We start from the raw sequence: 26,550 nt of genomic DNA, 5'->3' as shown, positions 1-26,550 counted from the left end.
TTTTGGTTTGGGGGGTTTGTTTGTTTGTTTTTTTGGGGGGGCTTTTGGGCTGAGCTTTTTGGTGGTTTTTAATGTTTTTTGTTATATGACCTTAAACTGAAAAACCAGGTTGTTCATCGTGTCTCCCTCCTGTTCAGTGCTGTGCCACGAGCTCCTTCTGTTGTTACCCATCTTCAGATATTTTGAGTTTCCTGCTGGGCAAGAGGGGACACTGGCAGAGGTATTCAGGTGCTGTTGACACCCAGGGAAATAAAATGGAATTATTTAATCTAACTCAGTGCTGGTCCTCAAGCCTGGACAACAAAAATCACTTTTGTGTCCTTCCTAAAGTTTCATTAACAGAGCAGAGTGCTACTTTGACACATTAATTGGTTGCCATGCTTTCTTTTTCTCCAAGTCAACCTTTCCTTTGGTCACTTGATTGAAATTACTGATAATTGCAGGGCTGTTAGGGGTCTGTTTGTGCAGAATGGACTTAAAGGGGCTTGCTGTCCAAGGGAGCAGGCAAATGGTTCCTATCACCTGGGAGCTGCTGAGTTGTGCTTGTCCCACACTCCTCCCCTTAAAAAAAGGGCAACCAAGCAGAAAAAATGCAAAGACAAACCCAACAGAATACTACAAAAAGTTACTTTTAAGGAAACCAGTTCTTCCTCATTGGAAAATAAATGGGAGAGTGTGAGTGGGCTGACACAAAATTAGCATAGGGAATATTTCTTTGCCTATTTCCTGCATTATGTAACAGTTGTGTTCAGCAGTTACCAACTTTCAGGAAGATAAATGCATTTTAATTTTTTTTAAATGACTCCTGCAGGAAAAGAGTAAGATTTTGGATTGTTTGAAACTTTCTGGTTAAGTGAAACAAAAAAATTGCACAGGGTAATTTAAACTGGTATAGCTTCCTGGATCTCAGGGGGTTTTGTATAGATGTTTAACATTGTGCCATATTTAGTATTTTCCTTTTTGGGTGTAAGACAAAGAATCAAGTTAATTTTTTTCCTAACAGACTTCTTTGGCTTTTTGTTTCTTAGCCAATGAAAGCCAACAATGCTTTCCACTAAATGTTCTTATGACACTTTGTTTCAATTTTTCTTCACTACTTCAGTCAAAGGCTGGAATTTCTGTATAGTTTTGATTGCCCTTTTCTTAGCTCAGACCACTATTTTCAGAAAATAATGTCATTAAAAGATGACTCACTCTATTTGTGTGCTCAGAGATTTGTATTCGAGTTTTGCAGAAAAGTTCACTTGAATTTTCTGGTTTGTAGTTATTTTAAACCAGGACATTACAGATACTGTTTAGTCTGATGAAACATGAACTTTTGTTTTGAGAAATGTTCTATTCTTTCTGCTGTGATAATTCACTGTGGAGAGGCATGGGGCCCTCTCTCTCAAATCTGTGCTATAAAATAGCATCTACCATTCAAACAAAACTCCTTATGGGCAGAGATGAGTCACTCTTACATGTTCCTATTATGCCTTTCACAATGGAATTGGTCCTTCTCAGTACTACAACTTTTCAAGTAATAAAAGTAGCAGCAAAAATACTTTCCTGAACTTGTCTGCTACAAAAAAAGTGCCATTACCTCACTTTCAGGAACATTAAACTTTTTTTTTTTCTTCAGGTGACCTACTTTTTAGAGTAGATATTTCTGAGATCTCTTCCTTTTTCCACAGCTAATCTGCCTTTATTGTGCAAATCTCAGTTTATTTGTAATTTAATGCATCCTAAATAATTTTAATTCTATCTAAATTTTTAATTTTAAGTCAGTGCTGCATTTTGTGATCATAAACCAGAAACACTTGCATGGGTTTTAGGTTGTCTCTGTGACATAGGTTTGCTTGATTCCCTCCTCAGATCACATGTGCTGTCACCCCAGAACTGCTGTTCATGCCTCAGCTTTTAGCTTTTACATTTTTCAGATTCTGTGCTGTTTTACTGTGTACTTTTGAGCTTCACATTAGGGGATGGTGAGTTCTCTTCACAGAGTAGGAAGACAAAACAATTCCTCCTCTAGCTGGGGACCAAGGACAAATGATCCAAATCTCAGGCCCAAGAGCACAAACACCGTGGGCTGAAGAGAGAAAAGCAAGCAGGATGGGACTGCAGGGGCTAAAGCTGGAATGGGACAATGAACTGCAAGATGCAAATGGAGCAGAACTGATCAAAGTGAGAGACCCCGTGAGTGCTTGTGCATTTTGGGACCATTTTGGTTCATCCTAGGTGCAGCCCTGGCTGGGATCTTGTGCTGCCCAAGGTGGATCCATTGAGGCCTTTTAATAAATCCCTACTTTAACTCTGTCTAACCTGTGTTCTAGGGCAACCTTCACAAGGCATCACTGTCATGATTGAATTAACATTATTTAAATTAGTGGCTGTGTGGTATAGCCTGGAAATAGTTGACAGAGGTGGTGTTCCTGCTGTGGAGTGAGGATACCTTCCCTGCTGATGGAGAGACAGGGCCCTTAGGGTACAGGCTCCAGGAACAGAAAATTCTCATTGGGTCTGAGGAATCACAAAAGGTGTCTGGGAAAGTGCTTTTATGTAGGGACAAAAGGTCTTGCACAGGTATTCAGGGCACATTCTGTTTTCTCATGCTTGGCTGGAATGGGAGTCCTCTCATCATCATTTAAAGAAGCAACTCTGTGACCTGTGTGCATGCACAGCTGCTGAGTTACTGATTTAACCTTAAATCACCTGCAGGGCTGGACTTTCACTGCTGTTTGTGCTGTGCTTGCTGTGCTTTGCTGCTGCTGAGATGGACAATTTCACCTGCACGGTCAAATGCTTTGTGCCACACTCAGGGGGCTCTCCTGAGAATCACTGTGAGGTGGCTGTGAATTATGCAGGAAAGCAGCAGTGCTGGATCCTTGCTGCAGTGTATTGAGTGACACCATCCTGGGAGGGTGTCCTGGTTTAGGGCACATTTGGGAGAAAACCTCTAAAGGGGTTCCTCTAGAACACAAATTCAAGTGGCCTCTCCACCAACTGGTACAGGAAAGTATTTCCTTGGAGAAAAGTGGAAAAAGCTGTTTAACAAGCAAAGCATTCACAAGCATAAAAAATGAATAATATTAAACAGGAAAATCTCTCGCTGTTCTGAAGGGATGGCAAACTCAGCAAGTCCCCTTTGTGAGCTGTAGTTTGGCTCAGTTTGTTATCAGTCCCTCTGGTGCTGGAAATGCCATGGCCTGCTGGGCCACAGGGGTGAGCTCCCGATGTTTTCTGGGTTTTCAGTCCAGAGCAGCTCTGATCAGTTCCAAGAAAAAGAAAAACCACAGTCCAGTGAACTTCTCTGCCTCAGCTATCTAAAACTAACTAAAAGCAAAGGAGAGCTCTGTCCTGCTGTCTGTCCATGCTGCAGACAACACAGGAATGGGGAGGAACGAGTGCAGTTTCTGAAAACAAACTCCGCGCTTCTTCTTGCTACCTTCACTCTCAGAACCAATCTTAAAGGTGCAAAACTTATTTCTGGGCTAAACAGATGAATGGAGCTACAGTTCAGCATCATAAAGTCACCCCAGGACAGAGGGGAAACAGTCTAGAAAGCAATTATGTGATTCTAGATGTCTCTTTACTCTGTTTGGGTCATGGCGGGCTGATGATGTGGCACAGGAGTCCAGTTTTGCCGAGGAAAGGTTCTGGGTACGTTGTTCCCCCCATGCTTCAGGACTTGGCACTTCGCTTGCTGAACATGTTGCAGCTCCTCTGAGCCCATCTCTCCAGCCTGTCAAGGTCCCCCTGAGTAGCAGCACGACCCTCTGGCATTTTGGCCACTCTTCTCAGTTTTGTGTCACCAGCAAAGTGCTGAGGGTGCTCCCAGCCCCATCACCCAGACCATTGATGAGGATGTTGAACAGGATTGGACTCTTGGGGTGCCTCCAGCCAGACTTTCTGATCACAGCCTCCTGAACTTGGCTATTCAGTCTCCTCCCTGTCTGCTCAACTGTGTTTTCTCAGATTCTCTGTCAGCTTGTTATGGGAGAAAGTGGTGAAACTGTGCTGATTCCTCCTGATGGTTTCCTTGTCCTTTGTATGCTTAGAAGTGATTCCCAGGATTGCATTTTCAATTATCTTCACAGGGATGTAGGCTGATTCCTCAGGATTTCTCTACTCTCCATCCCTCTCTTCCTGTTCCAGCCTAGGAACTGGCATTAACACTTCGTGATTGTTGATCATAGCAGCCGCTTCTGTGTCTTTATTTAAGTCTGTTTTTTTGGTTGGTTTTTTTACCTGTGCTCTGTTTTTGGTGTGTTTTTGCTAGGTTGACATGCAGACAGATTTTTCCTCCTACCAGCTTGCAGAATGGGCACTTTAGGAGCAGGATAGAGCAGAATCAGCAGTTAAGCTGTGTTGGGCCATGACTTCCCTTACTGTGCAAGTTCAGTTTTCCATGTGGTGCTTAGAGGTCAGATGCACTTTTCTGTACTCTTCACAAGAAAAAGACACAGATGGAGAGAGCATTTTAGCCAGGTATTTTGTTGTGTTGTTTTACTTTGCCTTACCCAGATAGTGGTTATTTCTTAAGGGCAGTGAATTTTAATTTATACTTTAGAACATTGTATTAGACCATCTTGAGAAATACAAGCTCGTATCCAAAATGTCCCAGACAGAGCAATACAAACAATTTATCATTTTTTATAGAGATCAAAAATGCTTTAATTAAAGGCAGAAATTACAATACAAAATAAGTATATGTGATATATAGAGTATGGCCTTTATAATAAAAAGTTATGCCTTACAATTTTTTTAAAAAAAGAGTTCTTATATTTTTAACTTCTTGGACTCTCTGCCCACATAATTATGTTTAGCAGAAGTTCTAAGTCTAAGCAATTTCTTCTAAAACTGTGGTATCAGTAAGCATATAAATAGTATTTTATTATTTTCTTTCCAAAATCTCTGTATATAGTGAATGAAATGTTAACTGCATTTAAATTATATTTAGGCATATGAAAAATGATTTTTCAGCTTTTTCACTGACTTTTTGTACTCAATTTAAGTAAATAATAGTCTTACCAATAATGGCAACAAAATGATTTTTCTATTGGAAGTGTTCTTATTTATGGAGTGAAATAAGTGCAGTGTAATTACAGTAAACACAATTTCTCATTTAGTAGAAAATAATATTGCATCTAAAATTAGCAGATTGTAATATTCCAGAATGTTTAATGCATAAATTATAAAACTCCTAGGTATAAAGTGTGTGTTTAACATCACCTGCATAAAATACTCCTATGAGTTCAAAGGTATGTTGTGGGTTTATAGTTTTGTTTTTCTTTTTTTTTCCTGACAATTGAAATGGATGAAAAAATTGCCGTTTTTGGTATCCTTGGGGCACAAATTGCTGTTTTTGTGACAAAAATTTTAATCTTTACACTTGAAATTTTGATATATGGAATATGAGGCTTGGTGTAGTTAAAAATAATGTTTATTTGATGGTTTATTTGTTTGCCTGACTCCTTTGCTTTTGGATGCAGCACCACTGAGGTTCATCAGCAATAATTTCATTCAGTATCACTTGAAAAATAGAACTTGTCTTGTTATGGTTATCAGCTTCCTATGTTCTCCATCTCTTTTTCTGCTGCTCTAAGTGGCATGTTGGTTCGGTTCAAGCTGGAGTTCTCCTTTTCCAAAACATTCCCAGTTGGGATGTTGGCTCTGGCACATGTGAATATGAAAGAACTCTGAAATGCACTTCTGGACTTCATTGCCTATCAGTAAATCTGTGTTCCTGTTTGTATTTCATGGATTATAAATCAGCAGTGATACTTGATTTTTCCCGTTTCCTGTGGCTTGAAGCACATTCCAAGTGTTTTCATGTCCTGGGTTTCTCACTAGGTCCCATCCATCTTCTAGGGGAGAATTCTGATGCCAGCAATGGAAGGGATTCCTGACAGCTCAGGTTCTTTGTGGGCTTTGATTTTGCACTCTCACAACATGTTCAGTGGGACCCTGGGAAGCAAGGGACTGAAGCTGAAGATCCGAAAGAGTGTTGCATACACGTGGTAGCTTGTCTAACCAAATATATTAAAATGTAATTTTTATCTCTGGTTTATGGGACTTCAAAGACTTAACTCACCCAGAAAGACTGTGAAGGCCTTATCTCAGAGCCTTGAAATTGAGTCTTTATCAGAAGCATAAATCATTTGACACAGCGGGCAGGAAAAGACCAGAGATAGGGGGAAGGTTGATTTGTCTGTCCTCCTTTGGGTTGTGATTCACTCATTCCTCTGGAGGTCATTGTCAGGACATGTGGAAGGCCATGTAGTTACTTCTGCAAGGCTACCTGGATGGCAAATACAGGGGCTCATTGTATTCTGGTTCTGAGTAAACTTTCACCTCTGGAGCACAATCCAGCAAAATAAATACTTTGTCTGATTTTTTTTTTCCTCTCTGCACTCCCAAATGCAGAGAACCGAGTCAAACACACATTTATTGATGCACATTCCCAGCAGACTTCCATTTATATTTAGTGTGTTTTGTGTTAAAAAATAACAAACCTCTCTCCTGTGCAGTTGTTTTCATTTTGAGCTTTTCACGTGCATGTAATCAGTGTCCTACTGAGAGCAGTGAAAACTTAACTTTATTTTCTAACAGCATGACCTAGAAGTGAGGCAATTTTGAGTGTTTGAATACCAAACTTGCAGTGCAGTACTATTGAGTGTGTTCATATCCAACATTTATGACAAGAAATGAAGCTTGAGGAAATAAAAGTAATATATGGAACTATTTTTGGCATTACAGCTAATGAACACTCTTCATCTTTAGGGTAATTCTCTGAACCATGTTTAATCTCTGCAGTAAGGTATTGGTGCCACTGATAATTACTGTAGTGCATTTCTGGAAGCATTTTGTACTCCACTGTACCATAGTAAGCTAGAAAATAAAATTTAAGCCTCATATTTACATGCAAGGCCTAATGGAAGAATTTGGTGAGTAGGATTATAGCTCAGGAGTTTCTGTTCCTGTTGATGTCTCTCAACCTCCCACAGAGCAAGTACACACACAAATATACCTATTTAATGAGATTTGACTTTGAGATTCTTTGTGAGCCTTCTCTAAAATATGACAATACCTTTTAGTATTGGATGTGTCCTATTCCAAGAGACATTTGGCTCTTCCTTGGGCTTTCAATGACCTGTGACCAGATTTTTTTTTGAAGTGTTTGTTTGTGTATTTGTCACCTGTTTTATCTAATGAGCTTCTTTCTGTTTACCCAAGATTGGAATTGAACACACCTGAAATCTGTAAAAGTGTGAATAACTTTTGGGGTTTTTTAATGGTTGGTTGACTTTGGGTTTTTTTGTTTTGTTTTGTTTCTACAGGTAAAACTACATATTTTTGTGGCATGCTTTTTTGTAGTTCTCAGTGTGGACAATTTATCAAGTAACAAACAGAAATTTTAGAAAACGATGTATCTCCAATTTACTGCTACACTGTAGAACTGTGAACATCAGCTAATGCCATTGCTCCTCAGGAATCTTTGGTTAAAATCCTGGTTGAGTTACTTCTGTTTATTTATCTCATATTAAATTAGGCATGAGTTCTTCTCTCATCCCTAGCCTGACACAGGAAAAGTAATTGTTTAATAATGTTTTAGAGCCTTGAGAAATCAAGAGTGTCTCAGCCAGAGGTTGAGAAGATATCTGGACCATCTCCAGAATTCCCAGTCTAATTACTTTCCTCTTGTTCAACTGAAACAAATTTATCTTTAGAAAATATGAAATGCCAATGAAAGATGAGTTCCTGTATTAAACATATTTTTCAATTAGAATAACTGGAAATATGTGCACAGAACTAACTTTTCCTAATTGTATGGTGAGGAAATTAATTTCCATAGAGTTACAGTAAAAATATAATAATTACCATCTCTCTTTTGACTCAGCAGTTGACAAAAGAATAATTACCTTTTTGGAGGTATTTTTAACTTAGCCTTTTAAACATAATGACTCTTGTCTGATTTTAGCATGTGTTTAATTTTCAAGACCCTATATGATAGCTATATTTAAAAAGTAGTACGTGTGCTATTTTTATTTATTGCCTTTTTTTGCAGTACTTCCCAAGCAAGAGATTGGAGGAAACAATATAAATATTATGCTTTTCAGTTATATTCATAACTATTTTTGGCTTGCTGTCATTAAAGGGGAGGTGTGATGGCTGAGACAGGATTTCAGATGCTGTTTTCTTTTAGGTGTGTTGCCCTCTACAAGAATAAAGAGGCAACTTCAGAAGGAAAAATGTATTTTATTGACAACTCAGAAGAATATCATAGTATAATTTAAACGCCTCTACTGAAGAATGCAATTTTCAATGAAAGGATAAACTCATGAATGAAAAGGAAGCCTCCTCAAGTAGTTATTAAGAAATTATTCTAAAGATGGAAACATGGAGATATGTAAATGTATAATTGCCCAGCTGAAAAGATACAAATAGAGATAAGGAGAACACATATAAAGTATAAGGATAGTATATCCTTTATAAATTATATAAAAAGAACATTGCCATTTGAGCAAAGTTAAAACCAAAATATCCCAAATACCTTTAAATTATGGTAATTACTCTGAGCAGCCTTTTATGGGATTGATTGTGGGCTCCAGCTGTCATGGAAGTTGTTTGAGTTTTCAGATTAAATTGTTGCCTCACATGAAGCTATGAAGCATTAGCTATCTGTCACTCACCCAAATTAAAGGTTTCCATTTCTAGATTAGGTCCCCATCTGGGTTGTGCCTGGGAGTTGAAGATTTCTGTGGAATCAAGGTCTTTAAAAGGGGCAGAGTCACAGTTCTTGCCTTTATGTGCAGGATTACATCCAGTGTTGAGATCTTAAAGCTTTTATTGTGTTGGAGGCCAGAGATCCTGGAACTTCTCCTCAGTTTTTCCACTAAGATGGCTGTGTAAAAACCCAGCTCCTTGGAATTGGAGATCCTCTGGAGCTGGAGGGAGAGTGCTCCACTCAGCAGGAACCTTTGCAGTGTCACTTTGGGGTGACACCATGCTGGGGTGGCTTTGCCATCATCAAATCTGCTGCAAAGCTGGAAATAGGGACACAAACTTTACAGCATACAACTTTACATTTCCAATCTCAGCTGTGTTGTGCTCACCTCCTGCTCAGTAAGGGGTTAATCTGCTCCTGCAAGAGGGGTAAAATTGTCCTGCACAAAATTGGGAATGTCTCACCTCTGGACTGGCTGGTGTGGTGTGACTGTGTTCTGGATCCAACATTGCTGTTTCTTGTCTTTCTACATTGCCAATTTATCTTTATTCATGGCCTGTGCAAGGCACTGGTTGAAGGACATGTTGCTCCAGGAGCAGCTGGAGTAAGGATGCCTGGTTTGCCTTTTTTTGTTTTTTTCTGTTCAGATTTGCACTTAGAAAACAAGCAAATACTGTTTGGATTAAAGGGGAAAAAAAAAGTATGCTATGTAAAATTTGCTCAGAACTCTGTATCCCTCTTTGGTTTAATCATCTAAGAACAAATGAGATTTTCTGTTGGGAAGTAGTTTTATATGGATTTGTGTTCCTTGCCCTTGTGCAGTAGTACTGCCAATTATATTTATTAGCCCTAAATATTAAACAGCTGGAAGGATTCCATTGTATATAAATAAGACATTTGAGACCTGGAAGGTTGCCATTTCTAATATAGCCAGCTGGTGCTTTTTACAGTTACATTCAGCACAACACTACTGAATTTCACTTCCATTGAGTGTTGTGTTAATGACAATAGGAGAACATGGGGTGGTTTGGGATTTCTCTAGGAAATGGCATTGTGTAAAAATACATTGTTCTGAAAGACTGGCTAGCAGGGAAATGCTATATTATGCACCTGTTTTGTGCATTTTGATGTAAATATTTTTTTTGTTTATGTGTTTTGCTGGCAAATCCAAAACAAGAAACTGCGGGGGCTTTTCAAATGTGAATTTTTAAGTGTTCTTGTGCCACAGGTGTTTTTCACTTTCTCTGTTGTGGTGTTGTTTTCCCATTTAAGTAATGATTTCATTTTTAAAAAAATCCTGCTTGCTGATGCTTTTGAAAGCATTTGCTTATTATTTGATTTTTATTTTTTTTAATACAGGCATCATTGTTATGGTTCTAGAAATAGCTAAAATAGTAACAAAAATATCACCCCACTATTAATTTGTTCCTAATCTATTTGTTAGAAAACTGAGGCATAAATGTGGGTGAAGGATATATTCCTGTTTAGGTACCCAGCAAACAGTTTGGAGAAGTGGATTCTTCCCACTTTTTATTGACTGTGTCCTGATTATTTCTTTGTAATCATTGCCTGTGTGGGTGGCTACATCCAGTTTTTGGTGCTGAGTAGTGCTTTAGGTGAAGCAGAGGATGGTGATGGACAGCCTGATAGTTTTTATTTGTGTTAGTATTGAAAATTTACAGGAGCTGATTGTTATGAGCTAAATGTCCTAACTAACATTGTGTGAAATAATTCCTTGAAGACACTTTTTTTCTTCAGACTGCCACATCCACAGATGTGTGAGATCTATCTTGGATACATTTCCATCTCTGAAACAGCCACACTTAGAGGCTGAATCTTACCCAGTTTATTCAGTGCCTGTGGAGAAAGGTTCTTTTATAAAAAAATTATTGTTCACTACAGATTTGAGCCATAGGGACTGTTGTTCTGAGAACTTTGCAGAAAATCTGCTTAACCTGTGAGAGAAATAAGATTAAAACCTCCTTCTCCAGGAGATATATAGCTTAGGGAAAAACAAAAATAATGAAGCTGTAAATGCTTTTCTTGTCCAAGCTCTGAAGGGGTGTTTGAATGCTGGATTCAGATGTCTGTTAGGAAGTCAGATGTTTTCCTCCTTGTGGTGACCTTTTTACCTCACTGTGATTAAGAGGCTTTTGCTCGCTGATGGGTGAGAATCAGCTGTCCTTACAAATTTGATGATGAAGTACTCTTCTCTCTGCCAAGTAGAGATGGGGGAGAAAAGATGGTTTTCCTCATCTTTCTGCAATTTGGTTTGATTATTAGTTGAGTATTCCCATGATAAGGTATGCACTCTTGCTTTCTCAATATTGTTTATGTGTGCTTAGCTTATGTAAGACAGTTATTTATTATAATATTTATTTTATTTTATTTCACAATTCTTTAAAAGCTCAGAAGCATAACTGCATGGAACACAGATCTGACTGGTTTGGATAATTTGGGATAAATTTGGGGCTAGGTGTATGGTAAAATGCTAGACCTCAGTTTTTCTTGGGGAAGTTTAGTATCTGGATACTCTAAATGAGTTTCTCATGTCACCTGAGCACTCAACAGATAAGATATTAATATTTTGTCTTGGTAGTAATTCTGAAACTCTTTTGCTTAGCTATGAAGAAACCCAAGTTTTAGGTTGAAGCTATGAGTGTACCACAGTCTGTGTCTTATGAAGGTTTATGTGATGGAAATGATAATTTCACTGTGTGTATAACTTAATCAGAAAACTCTTGCAATGCAATTTATTCTTCCATTTACAGCTTAGAAAAAACTGAAAACCTCTGGCTAGAGCCAGTGGCCTGAGGTAATTTCATTGATTTTTGAATGTCAAATGCAGAAAAAAAAATTTCCATGGTACTTTTAAAGTTTCTTAAAATCCCAAATCAGATCATTCTCTGTCCTCTGATCTCAGTTGGTTGGTATTTGTGGGCCTTGAATCAGCATCTTTGGTGATGTTATGAGGAAAGTTTCCATACTGATGAGCTGCCCTGGAATGCATTCTCCTATAATATGGTCATCACAGGGTTTTTGTTAATAGCAACCTTTCAGAGCTCTTCCATCCTGCTACTATTTTGTTAAGCTTTTAAACAGCATGTGGGGAAGTTCTTTTTTTATTTAGACTTGAACTATTCTAATGCTCATCTCAATTTGGAGTTTTATACTTTGTAGTTAAAGAGTTTTATAGCAACATGATGCTGACTGAAAAATGGGGGTTGTTTTGCAATCACACAGTTGCATATATGTTGTATTGTAAATCACAAAATATCCCTCTGTTTCTTATTGTAATTCAGATTTTTTTTTAATTATGATGAATAAAAAGACACAAAAAATGATGTCACAGGCAGGATGAAAGAATTGAGATCACTCATGTCCTAGATTCCTATATTGAGAGGGAGCTTTTCATTGAGGCTTCTCATGACATCCTAGAAACGTCCTACATTCACTTCTGTACATTTCCTTTTGTAAAGAAATTGCAAGAAATAAACTAAAGCCTTAAGTCCAGCACAGTGCCAGATCTTGGAAAAGAAAATCCTTTTTGGCCCAACTTTGTCACTCAGAGACATGAGTTAGACCCTCTCACTGGGGATCTGGAGGTTTTTCTCCACCACTGAAAGCAATCTCTTGTTTCCTGTCATTAACAATATCCAAAGAAGATTTAAAAAAGTGAAAAGCCAACAAAAGAACATTTTCCAAAAGCCAGATTACATGCTGGGAAGGGAGTGGTGCTATGGCACTTCTGGAAACGCTTCAAAAGTATTGAAAGTGCCTGAAGGCATCAGGGGAATATGACATAAATACTGTGTAATAATATGAATTCAGAAATTGTGGCCCACTTCATTCTGTCATGGAGTCCCTGACACTTTTTTATAAACATCTTCCTATAAAATTTTGAATTTATCATTCCTATTGGGCTTGGAGGAGGATAGTCCTGTCATTTCATCATTCCAGAATTTAGGACTTGCCTATTAATTTCCTCTCTAACAATAGCCAAGACTGATAAATATCCATTTGTTTTGTACAGTATTGAAAGAAAGAAATTCCAGCTGGGACACCTCTGAAGTGTAATGCTCCATGGATCAGAGCTGCTTAAGATTTAGTTTTTATTTGTCACTTTAGTGTCATTTGGTTGATAATAAATTAGGCCAATGTCCCTAGGTTGGGTTTGTTTTGTCCATGGTAGTAACAGGTGAGTGATCTCTCCCTCTCCTTATCCTGACCCACAAGTCTTTTGTTGGATTTTCTCTCCCCTGTTCATCTGTTTTATTATATTCCCTGCTTAATTTCATCCCTGGAATGAGAATTTCTCTCTATTTGTTTTTTAAAAATTTTTTTAAAAGAAGTTTTGTAACTACTATAACTTTGCAGAGCAAGTTGAACACATGAATTGCAAGTACCAAAATAAAATTAAAACAAATATGAATACAGGTGTTTGAGAAACCTTACTTAGTAAAAAACCCTCAGTGTTCTTGATTATCTGTTTACCATTAAGATCCCTTAAAATGGCAATACAGAGGTTTACTGGGAAGAGTTGCAATGTATGAGCAATGCAAATGTACTGCTTGTTTTTTACTTTGATAATGTTAATTATTGAATTCCCAAATGTACTCAAATGTTGTACATGTTGGGATTTGAATGCTCTTCCTGTAGTTTTGGTGAGTTATTTAATCTTTTTCAAATGAAATAGGTACAAACTCCACAGTTTTATAACTGTTAAAGTATTTTAATCAAATTAGCACTGAGAGAGTGGCATTTCCCTTCAGCAATGCTGTAGTATTAAATGATAGATCTAAAATTTTGTTGTTTATGTAAGTAGACTAACACAAACTTCCAGGCAATTTGATCTTCATTGAAAATTGCTGAAATTATAATTGCATTAAATTATTAATTGAAACTTCTGGATGAAGAACATAGTAGTGATACTGCCTTTGTTATGCAAGTCCTATATCTACATTCAAAAGTCTGTTGGATAAGAAGCTTCTGGCAAAAAAATTTATCATGAGACTTGTTCAGAAAACTAACATCTTGCTATGGAGATGTTTTAAACTGTGCCAGTTCCTGGTTTTGGCTCTATCTCCCTCTGGACATTTAAAATAGAACTGATTGGAAATTATATGGAAATGATAACCACTGAATGACTTCTGAATCAGTGCAAGCTGCTTTAATATCTGTGAAATTTGGTTTCATTATCTAATCCTATCTAGTTTCATCCAGGTGTTGTTACTCAGTATTTATTTGTCCAGGTAAGTGTTGCAGATAAATCAGTGCATCCAGCTTCACTGGAGGCAATTATGGCTCTTTGAGGCAGGGTTGGATCGTTGGCTCAGGGCCTGTGCTTGTGCAAGGACATCTGTCAGAGGAGGGTCCTTCACTCGGTTTTGGGAAGCTGGCAGAGGCTGGGAGCCAGGGTCCAGCTGCCTCTTCTGCAGGCAGCAGCTCATCCATGTGTGGCTGGTGCCAAGCTCTCAAGTGGCCATAGGCTCCCGTGTGGTAATTTTGATTTAAAAAGTCCCTGCACTGCTGGCTCTTTTTGGAAGTAGATTCTGTTATGGCATGCTGCAGCATATCAGTTGCTGTAGACACATCCAAGATTGTGTTTTAAACTCTGTTGAACTAGTCAGGAAGAGATAAAACTTGTGTATAGTCAGGTCTGTAAAGTGAATTGCAGTAAACTCTGTTTCAATTAAAGGAAAGAGTATTTACACTGCTTTTATCTGCTGGTTTAATGACATGGCTTAAAATCACATCTTCATTACTGTGTGGACAATTTCATTGTGCAGACCAGCTCTTAGTCAGATCAAAACTTCCTTAAATTAGTGGCTTGAGACTGAGAACTCTCAGATGCTACTCTGATATGTCCATGTTTCTTTTTCCTTTCTTTGTATATGTATGTGATATACACGCATTGTAAACCCAAGAAACTGTAAGCACTTCTGCACCATGGTTTTTGTCTTTATAGTGGGAATAGTTCTTTCCTCTCCTACTGTCTGCACTACACTAAAGTCCTGTAACAAAAGGTGCTTATGTAAAACAAGTAATTATTAGACTGAGATCTTAAATAGAAAATTGATATGACTTGAGTTTTGAGGGAAGATGTTTTTCTGGTAGAAATTCTTCTTTGTCTCCCTTCCTCGGGAGTGGCAGTGATTTCTGACATCGATTCTTCAGTTTTTGTTGGTTTTTTTGTTTTTGTTTTGGTTTTTTTTTTTTGTTTGTTTTTTTTTCCCTCCTGTGATTGGTAAATATTCCTCTTTGGCAAGTGTGACTTTGGACACCAGGTAGGACTGGTATGTGACTAATTCACAAGTAGGAAGCCCCTTCCTTCATGTTTTGGGTCAAGAGAGTTTGTCAGCTGAGGACTGCTGTAAAAACAAATCACAACCCTGTGTTCTTCCAAAATCATTCCAGTGTCACAGCCTATGTAGTCCACTGAAGAACCAACTAATAAAGATATGGTAAATTGGTTGTATGTCTTAGTCCAGCTCAACCCAGTTTCCAGAGTTATTGCTTGTCCAGAGTACATTTATCCCAAGGAAAATCAATTGTCATGCTTTGAATGAATATAAAAATGTAATATTTTATTGTGACTGTATGAAATTTCAATTGGAGCCATTGGCTTTTGTTTAATCTTAGAAATAAAGCTGGTTCTAACAGTGCAAATGTGTGTTGTCCTTGAGGATCTCCTCCATTTGAGGTGAGTGTAGCTGTTGTAAAGGCGTGGAATTGTGGGTGAAAGGACAGCACTGCTTATTGTTTAGGAAATCACAGGTTTTTAGTAATGCAAACTAGCTATAGCATCTCTTTCATCCACCTTGAAGTAACTTGGTAAAAACTGACTTATTAATGGGGAATTCTGTGATCATTTAAGACATTTTTAGTTTTTATTTAGAAAAAAGTAAGAGGAGGTTCAACCAGACCTTGTTGTTTATTTTATAGTGATGCCCAAGCAAAGTTCTTTTTTGCTTTTTCACAGCTTTTGGTCTAAACATTATTTTTGTTGGTATAATAATTAATCTAAAAGCATTTTCTTTTCTTCTTTTTTTTATTTTGTTAATCCAGTGGGAAGAGATCAGCGGTGTTGACGAGCATTACACTCCGATCAGAACTTACCAAGTGTGCAATGTCATGGATCACAGCCAGAACAATTGGCTGCGGACGAACTGGATCCCGCGCAACTCGGCTCAGAAGATCTACGTGGAGCTCAAGTTCACCCTAAGGGACTGCAACAGCATCCCCCTGGTGCTGGGCACCTGCAAAGAGACCTTCAACCTCTACTACATGGAGTCTGACGACGACCACTCGGTCAAGTTCAAGGAGCACCAGTTTACAAAGATCGACACCATCGCGGCCGACGAGAGCTTCACCCAGATGGACCTCGGCGACCGAATCCTCAAGCTGAACACGGAGATCCGTGAGGTGGGGCCCATCAGCAGGAAGGGCTTCTACCTGGCTTTCCAGGATGTGGGCGCCTGCGTTGCCTTAGTGTCGGTGCGGGTCTACTTCAAGAAGTGCCCTTTCACCGTCAAGAACCTGGCCATGTTCCCAGACACGGTGCCCATGGACTCCCAGTCGCTGGTGGAGGTGAGGGGCTCCTGTGTCAACCACTCCAAGGAGGAGGAGCCCCCCAAGATGTACTGCAGCACGGAGGGAGAGTGGCTGGTGCCCATCGGGAAGTGCTTGTGCAACGCTGGCTATGAGGAGAGAGGCTTTGCCTGCCAAGGTAACCATGCCCTGCACGCCCATAGCTCTGCTCTGAGCTGGGGCTCCCCCTGCTCCCTGTGTTGGGTTGTGCTCCTTTTCTCCAGGTTCTAGATCCCTGCAGAAATATCTATCAGTTAGGTGGGAAAATTGCCATGCAAATGGGGTTTGGTCAATAACGTAATTTGCTAGAAGTATTTAAGTCAACAGCTGATTTTTAGTAACACGTTGTGCAGCCTCTCTTACCACTCTTGGACCTTCTTCCAGTTTACAGTGGTTTTCTTAAATGTTTGTATGAAAAAAGTGATTTTTTACAGTGTCTTCTTGTCTTCTATACTTTGTGTCTCAATATATGACTTTTGCTAATGAGCTGTGTTGATAAATTGGAATTGGTTGGTAAAAACCATGTGGTATTGCTCCTGTAGCATAATTACTAAATGCAGATACATTTGGAGTACTAATAGTTAAAGTTTATTCATAAATACTCATGTATTTTAACTCAATTTTCTCCAAACTTTTGATTTCTGCAAACTGTGGTTATGTGAATGCTCCCAAGAACAAGAGTACACTGGGGATTTGGATTTTTTACAGAAATGCTCTTTCAAATCTTAGAGATATGCATGTTGGATTTACTAATTTTAGTATTAAACAAGATGATAGCAACTAACATTTTTATGCTTTTTATAAAATTACATTTTGAAGCTTTGTGCTGATTCAGTCTTTTCACAGCATGCCTTGAAGGGTACTGGCTGTGGCAAAGGATCTTCAGTTAAATACATAAGTAAAACTTAAATAGTAATGTCTGGAAATCCCATGGTTGGAAGCAGAATAGCAGAGATGTTTACTGTGTGGTGTGTGTATGTGTAGAACAGAAATTTAAAGTATTCTGAACCTGGTTGAGACAGTGCCTACTCCTTTTTAATCTGCAATGCTTATGTCAAACAATATATTCTCAGTAACTGGGGAGTTGCTGAGAACCCAACAAACCATAGCCATGACTTTTTCTCAGAAAATGACAGGTAGACATCTGGGGAAGGGGTAAGAATGTTCTTCCTTTGATTTTTCTTTTAAGTAGATTTTAAATAATCTTTTGCCCTTGATTAAATTGAGTAGCCAGGTCTGAGGATGCTTTTCTGGGGTTAGATACTGTTATTTATAAAAAAACAAAGTAAGCTCTTCTGTTAAGAGCTGAATTCAGGGGAGGATATTTTATTGTTCAGAAATGCTTTATCAAGGGCCTCCTACAGCTGCACTTAGAAATGCTAAAACATGAGTGAATCCTTTATCCTCTTTGTATACTCTTGCTTGCTACAGAGCCTGTGTTCCTGTAAATGGTTGGAAGCTGTTGGTTTAGAGTTTCAGTCACACATGAGTGCAGAGAGACTACAACTGAGCAAAAATAAAGCTAAATAAATTAAACTAAACTTTTATTAAAAACAAGTTCTCAAATGCTTGGGGCAGGCAAGGCAGCTCCTACTGAGTTTTGCAGAGAAAATCAGACCATAGAATGAATATATTTTTCTGGTTTGTTTTTTTTTCCTTCATCACTCACTGTTGATCAAGGGGGTTTTATATGAGGAAGCCATTAACAATAGCAACAGGTCCTTCTGGTTTATTCTGTTTTGACATAGACTGTTCTGCTAACCTTTATTGGAAGTCATATTGATCAAATCCTTTCAGTGTGCTGTGATTGAAGTGGCTCTTTAAAACCAGGAACTCAAAACCTCAAAAACATTTGTTGGCATCGGTGGCGCAGCAAGATTTGGAAAACTCAGAAAACCAGTTCAGCTTTGGCCTCAGAATCAAGGCTGCTCCTGCATCTTTCCTTTTCTTTTTCTTCTCTCTTCTCTTGCTCCATCTTTTAGGGTATTTAAGGATTTTTGTGTTTGTTTGGGATTTTTTGTTTTGTTTTTTTTTTGTCATTTGAAAGGGCAGTAGAATCAGGACTGTGGCAATGTAACCCCAGAATGGTGTTACAACCCTGGACTGGAATGAAGACATAACTTAGGAAAAATAAGTTTTAGTTGAAATCTAAAGGAATAAATAGTAGTTGAGGTTATTGTCTTCCCAGTGGCTGAAAACATTTAAGACCTTCTCAAGATCTTAAGAAATTACTACTTGATCCTGTGTTCAGACTGTTTCTGCTTTTGTTTGTTTCCATAATGCTGGTTTCATAAACAATGTCATTTTGCATTAACAGGAGATTATCACTGAGAACTAAAATGAAGGACCTTAATGGTGTAAGATGAGCCTATTTCAATTACATTCAGAACAGCTTTTCTTTGTACTTGGAAAATTAGGAACAGTCATGGCCTCCCAAATAACACAAATATCACCAATTTCCTTAACTGCTTTATTTTCTCTGCATAACCAGGAAAAGTCAACATAAACTCAGACCATTTTTTGTTATTGGTGCATGTTTTTATAACACATTTATGTGTAAGCTATGAAAAGCCAGCTCAGCTGATGGGTTCTTTGCTGGGTGGAATATTGTTCTGCTCTGGATCCTGTTGACTGATTTTTTCCTGTACAGCAGCAACATCCCTACCTGTCAGTCAGCTAAAGAATTTCACTGTGACCATCCTTCTCCTCCTTATTGTGTGTTTGTGGAGCAAAGATTTCCCAAAAATGATACACTTGAGGTTAACAGCTTAAGATTTAATTCCTCCTCTAGCAAAGGCTTGTGCACCTGCTCGATGTTTTGGAGGGATTAGAGTTTGTCTGAAGTAAAGTAAGATGTGTTGGGGAGCAAGTTGGAAAACCACACTTTCATATCCATTTTTCACCTTAATTAATATATATATTAGTTAATTAAAGTGGTATATATCATACACTGTAGGCTGTTTGATATTACAGCTTTTTTAGCATCACAGTGATCCTGTCTATTTAATCTTATTTTAATATTTCATGGTTGAATGGGCCTTCTTCCTCACAACGTCTTTTATAAAATATATTTTCCTGTCACTTTGACCAAACTACATTTTCCTGGCATCATCTCTTTTAGAATTAGTGTGTTTTAATTAGGGGGAAAACCCCCCAACTAGCTGGAACTGCACACTGAGTTTAATGCTTTCTAGTAATCTCCATCCTGATCCTCAGTCAACAAGGAAAAAATCATCTTTTCAATTTGTTCCCCATCAAACAGGAAGAATAGATCAGGTTAGATCTGTCTTAATATTCTTTCTCTGACAGTGACTAATGGAATCCTTCTAAGGAAACTAAGGGAAAGTATAAGAAACTAAATAAAAGTGGCGCTTTCCCGGGTGAAGCTTCTGCCAATCTACTGCTGACTTTTTAAGATTTAAGACACATTTTGCAAGAAGGACTATGTACAATAAGAGTCAGTGACCAGTGTCTTGGTAATTTGTCTATATTTTGACTCATTTATATTTTTAATCACCTAATTTTTGTGGCAATGAATGCCATATCTTGCCTTGTGTGGAAACCATAACTTCTTGCTGTGTTTAACCCTTCTCTCTTAGAGTCACTGGGACAGGGTTTCCCATATCCCTGTATAGTGAGGAAATAACTGCTCCCTTTTCATCTTCCATATGAACAAATTTCAAGACCTCCTTCATGTCTGATGTCTCCAATACCTCTTGTCTGAGCTTTTCCCCTCTACTGGTGCCTTCTTTTTTAAAGGACAGACTGGTTGCTCTGTACCTCATCCTTTTTGATTGCCACTGTACATATTCAAAGTAAACAATGTGGTTTTTATGAAAAAGGCAATGAGTCTTGTGTGCACTATTTAAATTTCAAGTGCAAGAGGAGATTAGACAGTGACTTAGAGTTTGGAACAGCCCAGAGATTGAGTTAAAAAAGGAGCATTCACATCACCTGCCCAGTGAGGGATCTGTACATGGAAAAGCTTGATTCAGTTTTATTTTGAACACTATAGAAATAGGTCTCACTCTCTGAAGGCTGGTTAGTTGGGGTATTGATACCAAAATAAATGGGAAAATGTAAGATAAATGGCAGAAAAACTGTCTGTGGTTCTGTAATGATCTGGAAGGCTCCTCAGGGAAATAATGGAATCTTCATTTCAGGAGTTGTTTTTTAAAAAATTGCAGGAACGAGATGATAAAGGAAATCCTGCACTGGCAGGTTTGGACTACTAAATCTTTTCCATCCTGAATGTGTCTATTCTGTTGGTTTCATGCACTTCAGGAAGACCAGTTGGACATGAAAAATGTTATTTTTCATTCCAGTATATTTAATTAGCAAGCCTGCAGTGGGCAATTGTTTATCCATGTGGGACCATGAGTGAGCTTGAATGCTCTTTTGAAGGCTTCCAACAGGTGACCCTCTAGACCAAAACCAAATTTTCTGGCTCTGGTTATCAAATGAAAAATTTAAATTGGCAAATAACATTTTCTGCATGGTGTTGTTTCAAGGTATAGTTCTAAATTCTAGTTGCTGGAATTGAGTAAATGTGAACTGTAAATTTCCTATGTAATGCTATGTAATAAAGTTGTAAGTTTTAATCATGAGTGACTGATACATTTTCTATAACAAAGCCAGAAGGAAAAAGAATGTAACCCAACAGTTCTCCCTTATGTGTTTAACTTTTAGCTATTAATCAGGTGGACTGAATGGGAAAAAAGCGAGTGAGGGGTAAAGGAGGGAAAGGATAATTCACCCACTGTGCCTGGTTATTGCAAAAATGACTTCAGAAAATTTCCCCTAACACTAAATTTTTCAGTGTTTCAAGTTGTGCAGTGAGCATCTCCTAAATCATGTTTCTCTCTCTGAGTTTCTGGAGATATGAAAGGAATGCCATCTGTGGCTGCTAAATCTGAACCATCACATCCATTGCTTAATTCTTTGAGTGGAATGACTGCTGCACTTGAGGTAAAAATATTTAAAACATCATTAATACCGAGGAAGTAAAGCATTTCTCCAGACTTCTTTTTTCTCTCTATGCTTTAAATAACCATTTTGTCTCTGCATAAGTAAATCTAATTTTTACTTTTCTAGATCAGTAAGAAAAATTATGACTTTGCATGTAAAGAGAAAAAGATACTGTGAGGAACTACTCAATTTTGTGCAAGTGAAAACAGAAAGAAGGTACAAATATTTTTTGCAACTGCAAAGTTTCCTTTGGATTAATTGAGTGGCTTGGATGTGTTATACTGCAAAAATGCGTGGCCTTAACTCTTAGACTCTGCACAGGAGTAATTATATTTAATAAAATATAGGCACTGATCATATGGAGATCATAGAATATAATAATGGAGCTATCAAAAAGTTTCCTTTTACATGAAATCTGAAAAAGCTGGGGATTCAAATTTTTTAAGCAGAGGTCTGAAGTGTGTTTTTATTCCTTTGATTTGTATTGTTTTGATTTTAAAAAGCAGGAGAGATGCTTTTTAAAAGGACTTTTAGTCTTTCAAGCTGGTAAACTAAAATGACAGCAGCTATAAATTATGAATCACTTTATTTGTAAAATATTCATTGTTTTGATCCACTTTATATTCTGTAAGTACATAAACAGAGCACAACAGTGAAGGATTTACCTTCCAGCTTAGAATTTATTTAACTCTTACAAAAGTTATGTCGAAGATGTCCAGATGATTTTTATGGGGCGAAGAATTACGTTGTATTCAATACTTGCTGAAGATCCCAGCCAACTTTTTATGTAATATTTTCTAGCTGTTACAAATTTGGAAAATATTCTCCAATTTTTTCCTAGTAGATATAAAAATGCAAGTTTTTAAGGCAAATTTTATTTGGCACAATGTTGTGATTTTTTTCACATATCCTGAAGAAAAAATATTTCTGAAATTATTGGAAAAGAGGGGTTTTTTGATACAATACTATGCACATTCTTTCATACATGTAAGAAAAGTGTTCTTTCAGCCCCTTTTAGTTTCTTGAAAGAGCCTTTACTAAATTTCTTGGAGATTGTGTTAGAACTATTTAAAAACATGATTATAAACATTACTATCAAGTTTTTAACATTCAGTGATTAGGAGCTTGAAGTAACATTACTGTTGAGTGTTTGTTGAAAACTAAGCAATACATCTCTGCAAGTTGTTCAGTACTACAGTGTCAATATATGGCAGGACTAGATAATTTAAAATTGGATTTTTGTATTTGAAACCCAGTGGGAAATCGAAAGGTTCATTTAGAAATAATGGAAATACTTGCAAAAGTGCTAATGACTCACAAAATGCAACTTAATACAGTTGTATGTTTGTTTAACCCAGATATGTTTCCACTTTATAAGTGTTTGTTCTGCCACTTTGTGGGTGTGTTGGCATTTTTTTCCTTGTCTCCCTTACCTGCTTTCAATGACCACCCCACTCCAAACTCTGCTAAGGAAACTCCTCAAACATCCCACTGGAACCCAGGCTTTTTCCAATTTAAGTTTTTGAAACATTTACTTGCTGTTATCCACACAGAAATACTTGCCTTAATTCTCTGGCACTCACCTGTTCAAGAGCACTACCACGGAATTTATGGGCAGGATTTTGCTGCAGAAATCTCCTGGATGTCTGTCACTGAGAATCCGAAGGGATCTTGCTGGTATTTCCTTAACCTTTTCACTGGAATGGGTTCCCTTCTTTGGAGGTTTTCAAAAGATTAAAGACTAAATACTGAGTATCATCCTCAGCACGTTTTGCTCACCGTGCCTTGGGTGATTTTTTAGTTTTGGAGTTGCATGAAGGTTGCATTGTCAGTGGGAATTCAGGGAACTTTTTCTATTGAAAACTTCTTCCATTGGTTTCCCTGCCACTGGCAGAGTTTATAGAACCATTTGACAATCCCTTATTAGTTCCAGAGCGGGACTTACAAAGACTAACAGGGGTTTCCATTACCCCTGGCAGCTGGCACTAGGCTTTAAATAGAGAGCAATTGCAGCAAGAGCTGAGTTTTGATAACACTCAGCTCTGAAAACCCTCTCAGAGTAAGGACCATCTTGAAAGATGAGTACAAGATGAGGAGAATCTTCTCTGAATCTGCTGCTCCTCAGCGTGAAGCTCAAGATGTTGTCAAAACACGCTGTTGGCAGACATCTAAATAACCAGCAATTGATAGCAGACTTTATTGAAACACTCAGACTGTGGGAGAAGTAGCAACATTTGCTGTTTCTTGGATGACAAACTCAATAACATTCAGTTCATTTGTAGTGTCTCATCCTCCTGGCATTTGAAATTCTGTTATTCTGTCTGAAATTCAGTGTTATTCTTTACGGCATGACAGGAAAATAATAACTTGGACTTCACACAGCTTGTTTAGGGAGAGAAAGTTCACTGCCTAGAATTTGTTTGTGGCTTCAGCTTTAAGTATCAGATACCCTGGCAATTAGTGTAGGTGTTGTTCTGAGGCAGGGATAGCCCTGAAAGATGACAAATCCTTCCCAGGTCAAGGAGGTGAACTATTCCACTGTCATGGCTCTGTGGGTTCAGTGCCTGTCTACTGTAAGGTTAAAATTTGATGTGATAATTTAGAACAGCTGCTCTTTGACAGGAAGATTCACTTTCAGCAAGGGAAGGAAAAGCCATATGGTAAAAGCTGATGCTGTGCCAGGTCTGAATAGCTGCAGAAGTGATACAGGACAGTTCTCTTCAACAATATGCTTGAAATAAGGCATTTTACTTGCCATTGGTGTTTCCAATTCATGTGCTTTTTTGAATTGTAACTTAACTTTTTAGACTTTTTAGAAGTACTTTTTTCTAGCTATTTTTATATAATACTTTTTATTAACAATGATGGTTAATTGACAGAAGAGGGTGAGGGGCTTAAAAAATACACTGTTTATTCATAGCCATATGCAGACCACTCTTAGTACTCTAAAAACATATCAAAGTTTTATAGAATGATTGCGTCAAAATTTTCAAGTAAATTACTATATGTTTTTAGAGGCTGTGTCCCACACTTGACTAGAGATGCTTTTAGCAGAGTAATTCACTTAAGTGACACTGCTTTTGTTCACATACTTAAATTTCAGTAAATTGAGCATGTGAAATAGCCTGAAACTTCATGAAATTAGTAATTGCCCATGCTCATCCTAAACAGTAGTGGTCAGTAGGAATAGGGTGGTCATCAGGAGTTCAAAATCTTATGGAGAATTCATCTGTCCTCCAGTTTGGAGGAGGGGAATAATTTGTCTCAATAATTAGTTCTACGTAAGAAAACCAAAACAGCAACTCTTTTTGATGTGGCAGAGATTTTTAAGGCAAGGAGAATAAAAGAATAAATTACTTTGAGTGCCCACCTCTTACCTTGAAAAAATGCTACTAAACAAGTGACCAAAAATCTTCCACCAGCAGTGCACTCCCATCTAGAAATAAAACTTTTTTTGGTGTGTCCCATTACCCTGTCTTCCCCCATAATGAGGATGGGACAAAAACCTTTTGTTTAAAGAAGAAAAAAATTGTCTTTCCTTCTCCTAGAAAAAAAAAAAAGAACAGATAAAATCTCTGAGGTGATTCTAGTAAAGCAGTAAAATATGTTGAAATGGTCATCTGTTACCCAGCTGAGCTAAGAAAAGAGCTAAAGTGTGGCAAACATATTAAAGTCAAATATTAAACATGTTCTTTGATGTTTTGCAACCCTATACAGAGGTCACTTAGGCAGAATTTCACCTAACCTGACCAGCCCCTTTATCTCTGTAAGAGGTAATTCTGAGATTTAGGTATGCACATATAGAATTGTTTATTTATAAACAATGTTTTTATTGTTTATAAATAAGCAATCATATAAATAGAATTGTTATAAATAAACAATTCTTCAGTAGCAATTTTTAATGCCACATTAATATTAGGATGGTGTAGAATCCAGTAAGTAAAAACTCCTCCTTTGTTTTCCTAATGAAGGGCATAATGTAGTCCTTATTACTATTGTAAAAGGAAATACAAGCAAGTTATTCAATAATATATAATTCAGATTTAACAGGAGCATCTCCAGCTGCTGTAACGTGCCTCTTTAGATGCCAGAACAACTTGAACTCTCTGAAGGTCTTACAGGATTTTTTTTTCCTGATTTTGGTAATGTGATCCTAATACTGAGATGACAGCTCTGGGCAGTTTATTTTAAGAAGCTACTCTTCAAATCTGTTCTAGGAATTTTCAGGTTTTGCTCCCAAAAGGATAAAATGGAAAACTGAAACAGGGCTGAGGGACTGAGACTTGAAGTGGAGTCAAGGTGTATTAACCACGAGCATGAGATCACTGCTGCAGCTGCAAAAGTAGAGTTATCCTGGGCTGGAGGAGGAGGAGGCTGGGTGGGAAGCAGGACATTTTAGCTGAAGTAGCTGGTTAGAAACCTCAGGTAACCACAGCTAAAGAACTTTTATCTTCATTAATCAATCAACCATTCCTTCAGCTGCTACTTTTATGCAGTGTACAATATCTCTGGCTTTTTTTATTTTGAGTATCCAGAGCCTTCACCTCAAACTCATAGGAATATTTGTAAATGCAGAGGATGGAATCAGGAAAACATGAAATTTTTATGTGTGTATGGCATTTAACAAGCAATGGCATTCTTGTTTCTCACCCTGTGTGAGGGGATGAACTGGCAGTGAAATTAGCAGTAAAAGGGGAATCAGCTTCTGTGTCTTTTCTCTGCCCACACCAACCACAGCAGATGGTGGAAGAAAGCTAAAAGCATTTTTATAAGAGGGTCAGCTTAAGAAAGAGAATGAGCGGAAAGAGACCAGAGAGAAAAAAAATCACCATAATAAATAAAATATACTTATTTCACTGAAACCTAAATGCTGAAATTAGTATTCTCAAAAAAGTTACTAAGTAAGAGGCTCTCCTGAGAAAAGAAGGAATACTGATTTTAATTCAGACAGGAGTGAGTCAATAGTGTCTTTAAAGGAGGATTTAAATCTGTATGAAAGTTTAGTCTGTGCCCAGTTACAAAAGATATTCATGTTTCTGGGGAGAAAATGTGGTGACTGCTTCAAGTCCATGTTTGGGTAGGTCTCTGTCACAGTCTCACATGGAATTGGTCTGCAACTAAGAATATTAAATTGTCATAATGACAGTGTTACATTGAGAGATTTAAAGCTGATGTGAGGTGCATTAAGCAGTGACACATCTCCTGTGTTTCAGGAACCCTGTCTAAATGAAGCTGAACTAGAAAAGGTTTGCTGTTTTCTCAAGAGCCTTCCTCTCAGAGGA

At 37.8% G+C, this 26,550-nt stretch overlaps 1 protein-coding gene across 2 annotated transcripts in view; it reads left to right on the top strand.

Annotated features, from left to right (window-relative positions):
* Positions 1–26,550, top strand: part of EPHA3 (EPH receptor A3) — a 176,217-nt gene that overhangs the window by 36,757 nt on the left and 112,910 nt on the right. For both annotated transcript variants that reach the window (XM_071433815.1, XM_071433814.1), the window contains exon 3: positions 15,779–16,439. In XM_071433815.1, coding sequence (XP_071289916.1) covers positions 15,779–16,439 — 661 coding nt within the window. The remainder of the gene's footprint in view (positions 1–15,778; positions 16,440–26,550) is intronic.

The sequence above is a fragment of the Agelaius tricolor genome, unplaced genomic scaffold (assembly GCF_023055355.1).
Source record: "Agelaius tricolor isolate 1412-34295 unplaced genomic scaffold, bAgeTri1.0.p SCAF_9, whole genome shotgun sequence".
In the NCBI taxonomy this organism is placed as follows: domain Eukaryota; kingdom Metazoa; phylum Chordata; class Aves; order Passeriformes; family Icteridae; genus Agelaius; species Agelaius tricolor.
Note: the sequence above shows the minus strand (reverse complement) of the source record. Positions and strands in the feature narration are given on the sequence as shown.